The 15,287-nt window shown below is 30.4% G+C and overlaps 1 protein-coding gene across 4 annotated transcripts in view; it reads left to right on the top strand.

Moving 5' to 3' along the window:
- Positions 1-11,606, top strand: part of LOC107440956 (clavesin-2) — a 58,635-nt gene extending 47,029 nt beyond the window's left edge. For all 4 annotated transcript variants that reach the window (XM_043048377.1, XM_071185137.1, XM_071185139.1 and 1 more), the window contains 4 exons: positions 534-776; positions 5,387-5,580; positions 7,411-7,521; positions 11,178-11,606. In XM_043048377.1, coding sequence (XP_042904311.1) covers positions 534-776; positions 5,387-5,580; positions 7,411-7,521; positions 11,178-11,330 — 701 coding nt within the window. In that variant the 3' untranslated portion in view covers positions 11,331-11,606. The remainder of the gene's footprint in view (positions 1-533; positions 777-5,386; positions 5,581-7,410; positions 7,522-11,177) is intronic.
- The last annotated feature ends 3,681 nt before the right edge of the window (positions 11,607-15,287 follow it).

The following is a 15,287-nucleotide window of genomic DNA, read 5'->3' as shown; positions in this document are numbered from 1 at the left end:
TGTTAGAATTAGCAGAGGTGATCAATCTCTTACCAAATTGAGTAACAACTGGCCCGACACAATCAATAAACAAACAAAACTCTTTGCAAGTCTGCAACCCAAGTAAAGCATATGGTAAATCAGTATCAATTACAAAAAACTTAACTGACTTAACAATTTTGCCTAATTTAAGGGGAAACTCACAAATTTTGTTAAGTGTTAGTTGTCCTTTCGTTTGGGTAACCTTTAATTCCTCACATTTTTTAATAGGAATATTCAATTTTAACACCAAATCTTTTGGTATTACATTCAATGTTGACCCGGTATCAACATTCAACAGAGTTAGAAACGTTCAGAGCCAACTTTAATTCCGTATTTTCCATGCTACGAAACTTTTTCAGGTAGCCAGCTGCATTTCTGGAGGAAATTATCATAAAAAATTGCAATTAAAGCCCATCAATGTACAACTATTTCTACACTCAACTCTTTCCCCTTATTATAATTCATATAAAACTGCTTTTTTTATGACTTATGTTGTTTTATACTTATTTTAGGAGACAACGGCCTTACTTGTAGAACTTCCGATGAATTTCTGCTTCAGTTTCTGAGGGCCAGAAAATACAATATTCCAAAATCTATGAGCCTGTTGAAGAAATACGTTTATTTCAAAGCTAAAAATCCAAATCTCTTTACCGGGATGAACTACGATGCTCTAATTAAACTAATTAAATCTAAAACCATGAATTTCCTTCCCAAGAGATGTGCAGATGGCTGTGCTATCCTGGTAGTGCATTTAGGTAAGCTATTAGTCAACTCATTATCAAAGTTCTGTTACCAGAATTTCTCAAAATAATAGGTGTGCTTTTACAAATCTGGTAGTTTATTTAAGTAAACATATTGTTGTTTTTATTTATATCATTTAAAGAGTTATGTTACAATTAGTTGTGTGGCAGCTCATTTCAATGAGCAATGTGTAGCAAATTTTATATCACATCATTTAACAGTTTGAGCTTTGATTATTTGTGAAATAACTGCCGCTGGTTGTGTAATTCTGAAATTTTCAACTATGCATTTTAAACTGTCATTTCTTACTCACTCCCTGAGTGACAGAACTTTTTATCATAAAATTCAGTTTTACCGTAAAAATTATGTAAATATTACAGTAAAAATTATAATAAAATATTAAATTTTTAAATTCTTTGGTAAAATAGATTTTATGGGTACTAAATACAGGGTGCCAGCACTTTTTTACCGTGATTTGATTTAGAATTTTTTACAGTGTATAAGCTATTTGTAAAATTCAATACAAATTATTTAATGACTTGGGATCTGATTATTTTCCAAACTAATAAGTCTGGTTATGTAATTCTGGTAGTTTTTCTGATATAAATTTTTCATTATAAATTTTTCGGTAAAATAGATTTTGCGGGTGCTGCACGCAGGGTGCCAGTACTTTTTACTACAATTTGATTTGGAGTTTTTCACAGTGTGTCAGCTATTACTTATGAAATTCAATACAAATCATTTAATGACTTGCGATCTGATTATTTTTCAAACTAATAAGTCTGGTTATGTCATTCTAATAGTTTTTTTTTAAGAAAGCTATTGGTTATAAGTCTTCACTATCATAGTTTAATAAGTAAAGTTACTATTATTTTTGAAATTAATTATTCCTTACTTAATAGTAGGTTTTAGTTTTAAAATTCAATTAAAATAAGTTTTTGATTTCTTTTGCTGAAGTTGGAGTTATCTCATGATAGTAAAAAGAAATATAACGCTATCTTGGGCACATTCTAATATTTTGGTAACATTATTGTATACTAGAATGCCTTTAAAGTTTTATTTTGTTTTTCTGATTAAATAACAAACCTCTGATTGCAAAACGTTAATTAATTTCATGCAACAAAAAAAGCACCATTCTGTTACAATGTAGACCAAATTTCTATTCATATTCTTAATCATCTAAAAATTCTAAAAAAATATCTGACATAATGCAAGAATATTTCAAGGGATGCTAAATATTTATAGGTAAAAATGTCATTGTTCTACATCTTAGTATTTAGATGAAAATTAAATCATAATTACAGAGAACAAAAAGGATTGTTGTTTATATAAATTAATTCTGATTGTCTCACATTTTTTCTGGAAAATATTTTTTAATTACAATTCAGAACTTAGTGGAAAACAAGACTACGAGAAATTTAGAAAATAGGCAGAATTATGAGTATAAATTTTTCTTTGCCTATTACAAAGTATCAAATAAAATTACAGATAAAAACGAAATAAAAGATAATATCGATTTTTAATGCACAGAGAAAAAATGTATGATCAAATTTACCAGAATATGATAAAACTTACCGTGTTTATGGCTCTATGGGCACACCAAAAAGCTTCGTAATTTTTTATCAAAGTGCTGTCACAATGATTTTGCTAAAAGTACGATAAAGTACGGATTTATAATACGTGATAAAATTTGGTTACGATGGTAAAATTAAGTAATTTTAATATAATGCATTAGAGCCTGGCATCAACACTATTTATACGGTTAAATGTACTTTTTAGTTTCGTATTGTTTACTAAATGTGTGGTAATAAGAATTATAATTTTGAAAACCAGAATTTTTGATAAACCGTTACTATTTCAGTGGAAAAATTACCAAAATAATTGTTTGCATGCTCTATGTTTTGGTTTTATTAGCAGAGTTATGCTTTTTCTTACTGAGAATGTCTTTACAATACTGTACGTTAATTTTACCAAAATTTTATTCTTCTTGCACTTAAAACGTTCTTCCACTAAACAGTTCATAAAGAAGATTTAACTAATTGTATACACTATAAAATCGTATATATTATACATAATAAAATTAATTACTACAGTTTACAGAGAGACTTGAAAATTGAAATATAAATATCCGTGTTACACTGCTAAAACCTGCATACATATTTTTAATGACTATCGTTTCTGTAGATGAAACGTAGTATTGAAGACCACCACGACTACTAACCAACTCGTTATTAATTGTAAACAATTACAGACGATATCAAAACATGTCATCACTGTTGTTTTCGGAAACGAAAATATTTAACATTTGGTGTAAACTTAATAATAATGGAGTAAACTTTTTGTATTTTCAATGCTTAGAGCTTTCACATACTCATTAAACTGTGTTTGAAGTCTCGACAAAATTAACACGTTTTGGGGGTTGTTTGGAAGTTGAAAGATGCAAAAAAACGCACCTATGGTAGAAAATGAGGGTATGTTTTGCACCAAAATAACCTCATTAATAAACCTCAATTTCAACCTCATTTACACCGTTATAAAATCAACCTCATATATAGCTCAGCTATACTTTTAGTTGAGATCGAGTGAAATTATTCAGACCTCAAGTATATTTATTTGCTTGAAGGTGTTCCAAAAAAAATAACCTCCCTAACCTGGTTGCTGTAAAGTAGATTTCCATCAACCTCAAAACTACCCCAATTTGAATAAAACAGCTTCATACACCTTCGGAGGTTGATTTTGTTAAATTGTTTTTGAAATCAACTTCAAATAAACCTCAAACCACTTAATGCTTCAATCAAATAAACCTCAAACTTAACACCTCAAAGCAACCCCAAATAAACCTCAAAAACACCTTAAGTTTTTGTGAAGGCAATTCATTGTTAATTTGAAAGAAAGTGTTCCTTCACACTATAGTTTTTGCAGTGTAGATAGATAGAGTATTTCCAATAAGGAGATTCTAATTGTTTGAAATCAACTTCAAAACTATGGTGTGAATTTGAAATCAACTTCAAATAAACCTCAAACCACTCAACACCTTAATCAAATAAANAGAATTTTTGATAAACTGTTACTATTTGAACGGAAAAATTACCAAATTAACTGTTTAAATGCTCTATGTTTTGATTTTATTAACAGAGTTATGTTTTTTTTTACTGAGAATGTCATTACAATACTGTACGTTAATTTCACCAAAATTTTATTCTTCTTGCACTTAAAACGTTCTTCCACTAAACAGTTCATAAAGAAGATTTAACTAATTGTATATATTATAAAATCATATATATTATATATAATAAGATTAATTACTACAGTTTACAGAGAGACTTGAAAATTGAAAAATAAATATCCGTGTTACACTGCTAAAATCAGCACACATATTTTTAATGACTATCGTTTCTGTAGATGAAAAGTAGCATTGAAGACCACCACGACTACTCACCAACTCGTTATTAATTGTAAACAATTTCAGACAATATCAAAACATGCCATCACTGTTGCTTTCGGAAACGAAAATATTTATCATTTGGAGTAAGGTTGTGTAATAACGGTGTAAACTTTTTGTATTTTCAATGCTTAGAGCTTTCCCATACTCATTAAACTGTGTGTGAAGTCTCGACAAAATTAATATGTTTTGGGGGTTGTTTTGAAGTTGAAAGATGTAAAAAAACGCACCTGAGATAGAAAATGAGGGTATGTTTTGCACCAAAATTACCTCAATAATAAACCTCAATTTCAACCTCATTTACACCGTTATAAAATCAACCTCATATATCGTTCAGCTATACTTTTAGTTGAGATGGAGTGAAATTATTCACACCACTATTATATTTATTTGCTTGAAGGTGTACCAAACAACCTCCTTAACCTGGTTGCTGTAAAGTAGATTTCCATCTACCTCAAAGCTACCACAAATATGAATAAAACAGCTTCATACACCTTCGGAGGTTGATTTTGCTAAATTGTTTTTGAAATCAACTTTAAATAAACCTCAAACCACTTAACGCTTCAATCAAATAAACCTCAAACATAACACCTCAAAATAACCCCAAATAACCTCAAAAACACCTTAAATTTTTGTGAGGGCGATTCATTGTTAATTTGAAAGAAAGTGTTCCTTCACACCATAATTTTTTTCAGAGTAGATAGAAAGAGTATTTCCATTAATGAGATTTTAATAACCTGAACACCTAAAAAACAACCTCCCTAAGCTGGTTGCTGTAAAGTAGATTTCCATCAACCTCAAAACTATCTCAAATATGAATAAAACAGCTTCATACACCTTCAGAGGTTGATTTTATTAAATTGTTTCTGAAATCAACTTCAAATAAACCTCAAACCACTTAACACCTCTATCAAATAAACCTCAAACTTAACACCTCCAACCCCAAATAAACCTCAAAAACCCCTTAAATTTTGTGAGGGCAATTCATTGTTAATTTGAAGGAAAGTGTTCCTTCACACTATAGCTTTTGCAGAGTAGATAGATAGAGTATTTCCAATAATGAGATTCTAATTATAACATTTCCATACTTCTATAGTGAAAAAATTCTTGAAAGTAAATTCTAATTTCCTAATTTTAATAAATAAATATCTCGATAATAATAATTTGCATTTGTATCTGCAGATAACTGGAATCCCTCTGAAGTTCCTATACAAGATTTGTGTAGAGCCATTGCCTTGTTCCTATATCATTCCATCTGTGATCCGCTGACTCAAATAAACGGCTACAAAGTCATACTCGACGTTAAAAGTAGCCCCTGGAAACATCTACGATTTTGTACGCCACAAAATATCTACTTGTTATACAACGGAACTCAGGTGTGTGATTTTCATACCCCTGCATTTTAATGTGTTCAATTTTAATTTTAATTTTTCCAGAGAACAAATTCAGTAGCCAACTTTAAATACTACCAGAAGCGCCAACTATTACAATTTTGCCGTAATTACTGTGATTTCGCAGTCAATATATTGCTGTCGTACGGTTGAATGATAAANTGCCAGCTGTCATGTTGCGAGGGTCACCAAGGCTTGGTATGGTGCCGATGGGATTAATCGAATGGACTGGCCTGCCCAGATTTGAACCCTATCGAGAACCTCTGGGACGAGTTGGATCACCGAATTAAGGGGTGTACTTTAAGTCCAAAATCCGTGAAGGAACTGACATGTCTTCTCCTAACCGAGTGGAAGAAATACCACCTAGCCGTCACACAAGGACATGTGAAAAGTATGCCCCGGAAAGTTCACGCTGTAATTGCTTCTCGTGGAGGGTCTACCAACTATTGATTATGAATAAATTTTGTTTTTCTTTTCAATCACACGTGTCCAAATACTTATTGGTAGATAGTGTATTACGATTTTACCGTAATTACTGTGATTTCGCAGTCAATATTACGGTCGTACGGTGGAATAATAAAATTCACGGTTATTGAAAATTTTCGTAACAATCTGTTAAAATTAGTATCCCCACTGAACTACCAAGAGTTATGTGTTTTTGTTGTTTGTAGGGAATATTAAAAAAATAACTTTTTTGTTTTAAAAAAAAGTAACTTTAAGTGTTACTTTTTATTTAATAACATTAGCATTAATTTATTAATAATTTTTTAGGTATATACTTAAGTTTAATAAAGTAGTAAAAAGTGGTTTACTATAGCTGGTTTTGATAGTTGGAACGTTTGTTTTTAGATTTTCCTTGAATTTTTGAATTTTAGCCCCATGACGAAGATATACTTTTACGTTGACACCAGTGTTACTTTTTACATTTATTTCTGGCGCTCTAGTTACAAGCAAAAGTTCTATTTTATTATCTTTAATTTTAAAAAACAGTCTAATAATTACTGAAAAAATCTGTTAGATTATCGGAATTATGTTTTTACTAAAATATAAAATCTAAAAAAGTAGTTGTAAATTTTTTCATGCATATTTAAAAATTTATTAATAATTGATTTTGTAAATTAAAGAAATTTAATAATGAATAAGTGCTTCTACTACATTTAAACAAGTGCGAATATGAATGATTATTAGAAGTGAGCCATGTTTGGATGATTTTGCCTTTAACGCAGAAAAAGACACTAGTGTTTCATGCTGTTTTCCATAACTATAAATTATTAAATTTAATATTTTCAACTTATTTAGACCTAAATTAATACAAAATAATGGCAAAAGTAGGAAAAATATGTTTAATATTAATTCTGTCTCAAAGGGTTTGATTTTAATATCTTGCGAAGTGTTTCAAATGAGTTTGAATTTTCTATAAAAAAAATTCGTATATCTTATTATACAAGAGGCTTCCTGTAAACCACTTTTATTATACGTTTTTAGAATTCTTTTCTTTTTAAAAAAAACTACCGAGAAAAGCCAATAAATTTAGGGTTACAAATTATTCAGAAAGCAACAAAAACGTTCTCGAAATTACCGAATCAATAATAAGAAGGTGGGATAAATTCCATCAAGACTTGGATGACAGATGAAACATAATAATGTCTTTTTTTGCAAATCTGCTATTTAATTTAATCTTTTGTTTTTTTTATCTTCGCATTTGAACAGGTTTTAATCTTTTAAACCATAAATGATATTTCATAAATTTGATTTTACAAACAATGACTTTGGTAGTTGACTTTCCAATATCTGACTTAAATTAATATTTTCCAGGAATGTTTCCCAGGTAGATTTAAAGGCATCCATATTATCAATATGTCTCTTACTTTCAAGGCAGCCTGGACTTTAATTCACCCCTTCCTATCCGAAAAATTAAAGAAACGAGTAAGTATTTTCTTGATTGGATTTATTAATAAATTATTCACATATTAAACAAACACTCATCATATTCTTGAATTTTATAACACTTTTATTTTGTTAAGTAACAGTTAACCTTTAATTCCACAAGCAATTAAAAACTTCAGAATAATTTCTAAACAGCAACAGCAACACCATTTTTTTTAACTGAGATGGCTGCTTTGTTTAAGTAATTTGTTCGAGTTTTCAGAAGTAATCGAAAATGATAATAAAGTTTGATGATGGAGTCGTGGTGGCTCTGCGGATAGAGCACTTGCCTCCCAGACATGTGCTTGAAAACTTTCTTTTCGATTTTTTAGATCCTGAGAAATTTTTTCGATCGTCTCCCAATGAGGTAACGCGGGTTCGAATCCCAGCGATGGCTGGTAGATATGAATTCCTCACCGGTCTCTCAACGACCGCAGTACTTACGTAGAATGTCTTCAGCGGTAGACGTAGCATGGTTTTGAGTTCTCTTTCCGACAGGCTAACCGTGGGAGGTTTTCGTTGTTTTTCTCTAAATGTAACGCAAACGCGGGTTAAATCCATCAAAAAATTTCCACGCAGGCAAATTTCTCCTAATACTTGTTCCAGGAAATCAATAAGTTTCAATAAGTTTCCTTATCTTCTGGATTAGGTTTTAAATTGCATTGGGTCAGATGTTCAACGACGGTTATTGAAATATGAAATAAATTAAAGTTTGATAAGAGCCATGGAAAGGGAGCGCACTCTTACCAATGAGATGACCCGGATTCGAGTTCCAGCGATGGCTGGTTGATATGTATTCTGCTCCCAGCTCGCATCGACCACAGTGCTGATATAAAATGTCCTTAAGTGTTAGGTACATCATGGGTTAGGATCATTTTGCCATCGGGCTAACCGTGGAAGGTTTTCATAGTATTCCCCTCTATGTAAGCAAATCTTGGTTACTTCCACCAAAAAGCCCTCAATGAAGGGTATAGTTTGAGCTAATTCTTTATCCAACAGTTCTTCGTCTTTTGGGTTGGATACAAAAATTACAAGACTACGGAGTTGAACAGTGATAGTCGTAAACTCAGAATTGGACCGGCTGTTCGAAGCCAGTTATAAAATATTATAAAGTTTGATTGAGGCACGGTGGATCAGGGGAAAGAGTTTTCGCCTCCCATTCAAGTCGCCAAATCCAACGGTGCCTGGTTGATACGAATTCTGACCACAACCATATTAACCACATTACTGATGTGAAATATATTTAGTGGTAGACGGCTCATGGATCAGAATCCTCTTGCAGCCGGTATATCCGCGGAAAATATTCGTGGTTTTCCTCTCCGTGTAATGCAAATAGTTCCATCAAAAAAATTCTTCCATTTAGACTAATTTCTCCCAATACTTGATTCATGAGTTCCCTTGTCATCTGAATTGGGTTCAAAATTGCAAGACTTCGGAGTTAAACATTAAATGTCGTGAACTCAGAATAGGGTCAGCTGTTCAACGTCTATCATAAAAGAAAAATATAAAATGTACTCTGATAGAGTACTCAATTTTTTAAACTGCTTTGTATAATCATATTTTTGTTTAAATAGGTTTTGGAAGTAACTAAAAAAATAAATTTTTAAAAAAAATCAAATAATCAAAATTTTTATAATGTATTATTATTTTATAATTTTTATAATTATTTTATAGTTTTATTTAAGTGTAATGGAATTGATTTTAAAAACACCAATGGCTATTTGAATAGATGTACCACAGTCTATTGTCTTATTTGGAACTAGGCGACTTCTATTATTAAGAAATATTTGTAAGATTCGGATTTAACTTATTATTATGATACATTCCAATCTAAAGAACCTTATTCGAGTAATTTCGAGGAATACTTAAATTTATCAAGGTTTCCTTAAATTATTATCGATGCATATGTTTTGAAATATGACTTATTTAAATGAATTTTTAAGATGAATAATTTAAAATATTTTAAACTATCAATAATTTTAATTTCACTTAATTGTTAAGTGTAATGGAATTGATTTTATAAACACCATTTTAATTCATTCTTTTTATTGTGTGCAAATCTATTAATTTGAGCATTTTGAAACAAATTGAAACATTCTTTCAATTTCCAATCTCAAAATTAAAAGTTTATTTCAGACTAGTAAAATTAATACTTTATAAATTCTATAATTTGTAAAGCGAAATGTTTAAAATAAAAAATAATTGCTTATATTGACACATTATGTTGAAACATTACATGTTTGAAATGAAAGTAATTAATTTCAATCTAAGTTTGCTGAATTGTTTGCATTGAAACTAGCCATTTTGAGAGCACATCAAATAAATATAATCAAAATTTACATTAAAGTTCTTATATTAAACTTTATATTATTAAATTTATATTAAACTTATATTAAAGTTTTGTAATGCATTTTTATCGGCATTTGCTAATAGTCTGAATTCTGCATTTTTGAACAGTAAATATTGTATTTAAGTTTTAAATTACAAACAATAAAAACTAAGTTTGTGAAATTCCTAATGTGAAGGTATTGACTTTTGAGGTACAAATAAAAGTTTGAAAATGAAAAATAGTAATAAATTATAACTTAAAGAGGTGGTTCATAAATATCAGGAAAAGAATGATTCTAGAACAATATAAAGGGTAATAATCCACATGAAATATCTCAAAAATGACAGAATATTATATAAATCATATGAAAGAATGCTGGAGGAGAAAGAAAAACACTGCTAACTGAATTTTACTTAGGAAACTAAGTTGTATCACCAAATTAAAATTAGTTTTAAAACTCTTCAATAGATGGCGATGCTAAAGAAGCTATAAAATAAGAAATAACATATTATATTTTCTGCATGCCAGACATACGAACTGAAACTATTTTCACAAATATGCGTAAATGTTGTCCTCAAACTATTGCAATACTGTAACTGCAAGTAGTGAAAAATTTGAAAAACATTTAATTAGCTTTCAAAGCTGGTGATGCCATTTATTGAAAAAATTTTTAACTAATTTTCAATAGCGCTGCTAAAAATAGATCTAGTGTCTTAAGCAGAATGTAGCAAATAGCACATTACCATGTCATTTCTTGTCTTTTTTTTACTAATTGATTTTTTGAAACGTTTATCATTTTTGAAACTCCCGATTGCTGCAAGCTACTCATTAACAGTGAGCAGTAAATTTGCTTCCACCTTAATACGATGTTAAACGAAACTATGTTTATGTTCTAGTCTCATCTTGGAAACGTGCAATTAATTTTAAGTAGCACAATAATATATGATGAAATTTAACACCATATATAGACTTCAGAATTCTAAGGATTAATTGTAATGTTCTGGCACATATTAATGATTAACTAATTAGTTTATGATGACGAAATGATATAAGATTTAGTTACGGTAGGTTAAATTATCTCTGAACAACGTCTTATAAATTTAATAACTATTATGCTATCTTATTTCTTTAAAAACATTTTCATATATTAATGAGGAATTTATTACTTAATAAATTACTAAAGGCATTATGTACCTATAAGGGCGTTAATCATGGCAACGTAAATTCTCTAATAGTAACCATTAACAACCTTTTATTAAATATTATTTTATCTCATTTCTTTAGAATCATTTTTAAATATTAATGCTTAAAAATCATTTTCCTACAGTTTATTTTTCATCAAAATATGGAAGAACTTACTGACTATTTCCCAGTGTGCCTACTCCCTACTGACTTCGGCGGCCAATTGCAAGATTATGATTGCACACCATGGTTAAAAAATGCTTTGCAAGAAGAGCACTTAGAAAAACTAGCCAATTAAAGGTGCAGGTCACTATTATTAAATGTTTATAAGCTATATTAGCTTCTATATGATCAATGCATGGTTATCAAGATGTCTCTTTCTTCCATTTTATTATGGTTGAGGATTTTCTCCATGGCTTTTGGTCAAGTTTCATTTTTATTGAAACATTGTACAGTTACTTTATTGATTGATTTACTGGACATACTTTTTGCTTGTACATTATGTATACTTGTAAACTTTTTACTTTTTATATGTTTAAGTTATGAATAAATGTTCCTATTCTCTGTCTCTAAAGATATTTTTTCTTTTATGTAACTTTTTTGAGACATTATTTTGAAAACATTATTTCAGGAATAACTCAAAAAGCAGCAAAAACAGAAAATAGTAAATAATCCGTGCAGCATCTAAAACTTCAAGAAAGAAAAATATCTGCAAAAGAGTGCGCACAAAAATACAAATTTGAATTGAATCGCTGACCTACCTGTCAGCGTCACCAGGAGGTACTACCATGTCATCAATACGGAAAAATACCACAAACAACCGTAAGTCCCAAAAAAAACTCACCGGCGGTGGTACACTGGTGATATGGCGCAATCCTAAGCGAAAACCAAAACGCGGATTAACAATGTCCCAAAAAGAGTGATAAGTAAGAAACAGAAAGCAAGTCAGATAAAAATTATTTTACCACCGAACGCAGAAACTGCTCCCACACTGACGACACGATTGTGCCCTTCTGATGACGCTGTCAGTCAGTGCTTCCATTTTTGTGCTCTTTATTTTGTGGATATTATTCTTTTGTAAAGCATTAAATGCTGTTTTCGGATTATTCACAATTTCCTGTTATTGCTGCTTTTTGGATTATTTCCACTAGTATGTTTTTATCGAATTCATATCAAGTAATAACTTATCTTGATTTATATTTTTCAACTGCTCTTCTAGTTATAACATTAGCAGCCTGGAGCTGTGGTAATATATGTGTAATTTTCCTTTTTTCTTCAATTTTCATTCTTGTTTCAAATATATATATATATATTGTATGCGGCTTACAATCAGATATGACTTCCATGTTGATTAATGGAAAATTATATGAATAATGTTATTAAAAATATATACAACAGTATTAATTATTATTAGTATTAATTTCATTTAAGAATTCACCAGTAATTTATTTAGAATCTTTTGTTTTATTTTATACACCACATATTTAGCTTACTCATATTAATGTTGGTTTCTTGTAAAAAGATGCAAGCTCTGGATGATGACCTGATACAAATTGCTCGAAAAACTTGAGCTTTAATAAAAATATTCACAAGATTTAAAGTTAGAATTAAAGTAAAATTCCAATTCATCAGTGACCCCGCTAAAGTTGACTGACATTGACTCGGAGCCAGGAAATATTCGAACTGCACTATATTTCACAAGATTCTGACAAGATGCCATTTCGAGTCGAATGGTGTATGTTTTAGAGTCATCTTCTTGATACGTGCGCAGCTTGGCAAGAGAGACTGGTGCAAAAAGGGTATGACATCGATTTCGTGAGTACCAGACAAAGCATAAAGACAGACGTCCTCGAGTTCATTCAAACTTTGCCAGAACTACACGTACTTGATAGATGTTTTTTTTTTGCATAATTTTTGGGCTTTTTAGGTCATTTTATTATAATTTTCAATTTGTTTTAAACATTTCTGAATTGAAATTCAGTTTCGAGGGTTCAGTTCCGAATGTATACCCATTTAAATGAAAACTGCGGTATAAGTTTTCACTAAATTCAAGCTCGTACATAAACCGATGCTAAAAAAAATCACATCCATTACCATCTAATTGGAGATAATGGTTTCTTGTTTGGGACGTCATAGTCGAGTATTTGCTATTACATTTCTAACACCACTTATTAATGCGCTCAAAATAATACAGCTTGCATTTAAATAAGATATCGCTTCCACTACAATACAACAGCTATATTGCCAGTCTCTTAACATTGAGCAGCGGTGTTTCAGGAGATAGAGCACTCATCCATCAATGAGTTGATCCAGTTTCGAATTCTGCATCTGGCACGCACCGACCACAGTGCTAACGTAAAATATTCCGAGTGGTAAGCAGATTATGGGCTAGAGTCCCCTTCCTCTCGAGCTAACCGTAGGAGGTTTTCGTATTTTTTCTCACCGTGTAACGCAAATGTGGGTTAGTTCCATCAAAAAATCCTCCACAAAGAATATTTTGTCAATATGCTTGATACAGGAGTTCCCTTCTCTACTGGGCTGGGTTTTCATATTAAATGTGTGCGAAGTTTAACATTGTTAGTCATAAACTTAGAATTGAAACGAATGCTCAAAGCCGGTGATAAAGCAAATTTTCATAGCATTTTTGAGTGATAAATTGCTTTTTAATACTTTTTTACTATTTCTACAATTTTTTAACGAAGTTTATTAAAATCTGAACGAGTTATAGCAGTGGAATTATTTTAGGCTGCATTCTGCATCGAGTTTTGGTCATTGCACTACCAATACTGTAAGAAAATTTAATGCATGACTGCAAGATGACATTAAATGAACTTTTCTCTGAAGCCTAATCTGGTTTTGAAGCAACTTGTAATTGTAAGCTTGTACATTAATTGAAAGATTATAAAAATTGTAATTCAGAAAAAAGCCATAAGAGATTTAAGAGAGATCTGAAATTTACAGAAAAAACTTTAGCAAAATAACATACTCCATTGAGCAACTGCAGAAAAACAATTACCAAAGTAACTGTTATAAGCAAGAGAATATACTTTATATATTATAAGAACATATTATATGTATTGAACTGTATTATAGTTAAATTTTGCTTCAAATTTAATATGGTGCTAAATTAAACCAAATTATTTTTCAGTTTATCGTTCAACTTTATTGACAATATGTTACAATGTAACACCTTGTTAAAGTTACTGCAAATTTGTACAGTATTGTTGTTCTTGGTACTGATGTCGTGATTGAACATTAAACCAATGTTTTTGAGAGTTGAGTTGATGAGTTTTGTGAGAGGGTAAATAATAACTGGAGTAGCTGCTCCATAAAAAATTACCGTAAACCGGGGCGAGTCTACCCATTTTTTTTAGTGCGTCAACTTTCAAGCGGTCAAACTTCTGTAAATATTAAAGAAAAAAGGCTTTTAATAGGTGTTTCGGAATTGCTATTTATCCCTCTTTAAAGCTGTGAAATCGATTTTAGAAAATATTAACAGTTACGCTGTTACTNAACTAGTTTATAAAAAATATTAGCAAAAATCATGTTGAAACCTTAATTTTCTAAAACTCGGATTAGTATTAAGACTTGAACTTAACTTTTTTAAACTCGGGTTAGTATTAAGACTGGAACTGCAGTCGCCGATGCAAATTATTTCAGTGATGCACCTGAAGTTGATTAGAATCTTATTGTGGTTGTTAACCGTTGGAAGTTTATGCGACTTTTTTTTCTTCGTTCAATTCAAATGAATGTTAGTTACACCAAGGAATGTTTATCTTGATATTTTAGTCCTGAACTGCCATGTGCGAAGGTATTGCTACATATGGAAACAGGATATTAATTCATGAAACTAAAAAATATTCAGTTACTCTTATTTAGCACAAAAATATGTCAGTGTTTACTTAAAATATTAGTTAAATAAATTTTATCCTTGGTAACAAGTTATAAAACCTAAAAAAGTGGAAAATTAGGAGGAAAACAGTTCTATTTTTTTTAAAAAAAAGCAAAGAAATCTTTGTTTTATAGCCAAAACTGCTTTATATAAAACACGTGTTTAGATCGACACTCTTCCAAGTTCTTCATTTCTTACAAAAATAATTCACCACGTGTTGGAAACTCTCGGCCTAGAATTATGACTATCGTCTGAAATCAAGAAGTTAATGTCAAGCTTTTAATCTAGAAAACATACACAAAAAATGTTTGTGTACGGAAGTAAAAATAGGACAAGACTCGTAGTTCTTCCACTTTTTCCTTA

The sequence above is a fragment of the Parasteatoda tepidariorum genome, chromosome 9 (genome assembly GCF_043381705.1).
Source record: "Parasteatoda tepidariorum isolate YZ-2023 chromosome 9, CAS_Ptep_4.0, whole genome shotgun sequence".
NCBI classification, from domain to species: domain Eukaryota; kingdom Metazoa; phylum Arthropoda; class Arachnida; order Araneae; family Theridiidae; genus Parasteatoda; species Parasteatoda tepidariorum.
This window is presented reverse-complemented; position numbering and strand designations above follow the sequence as displayed.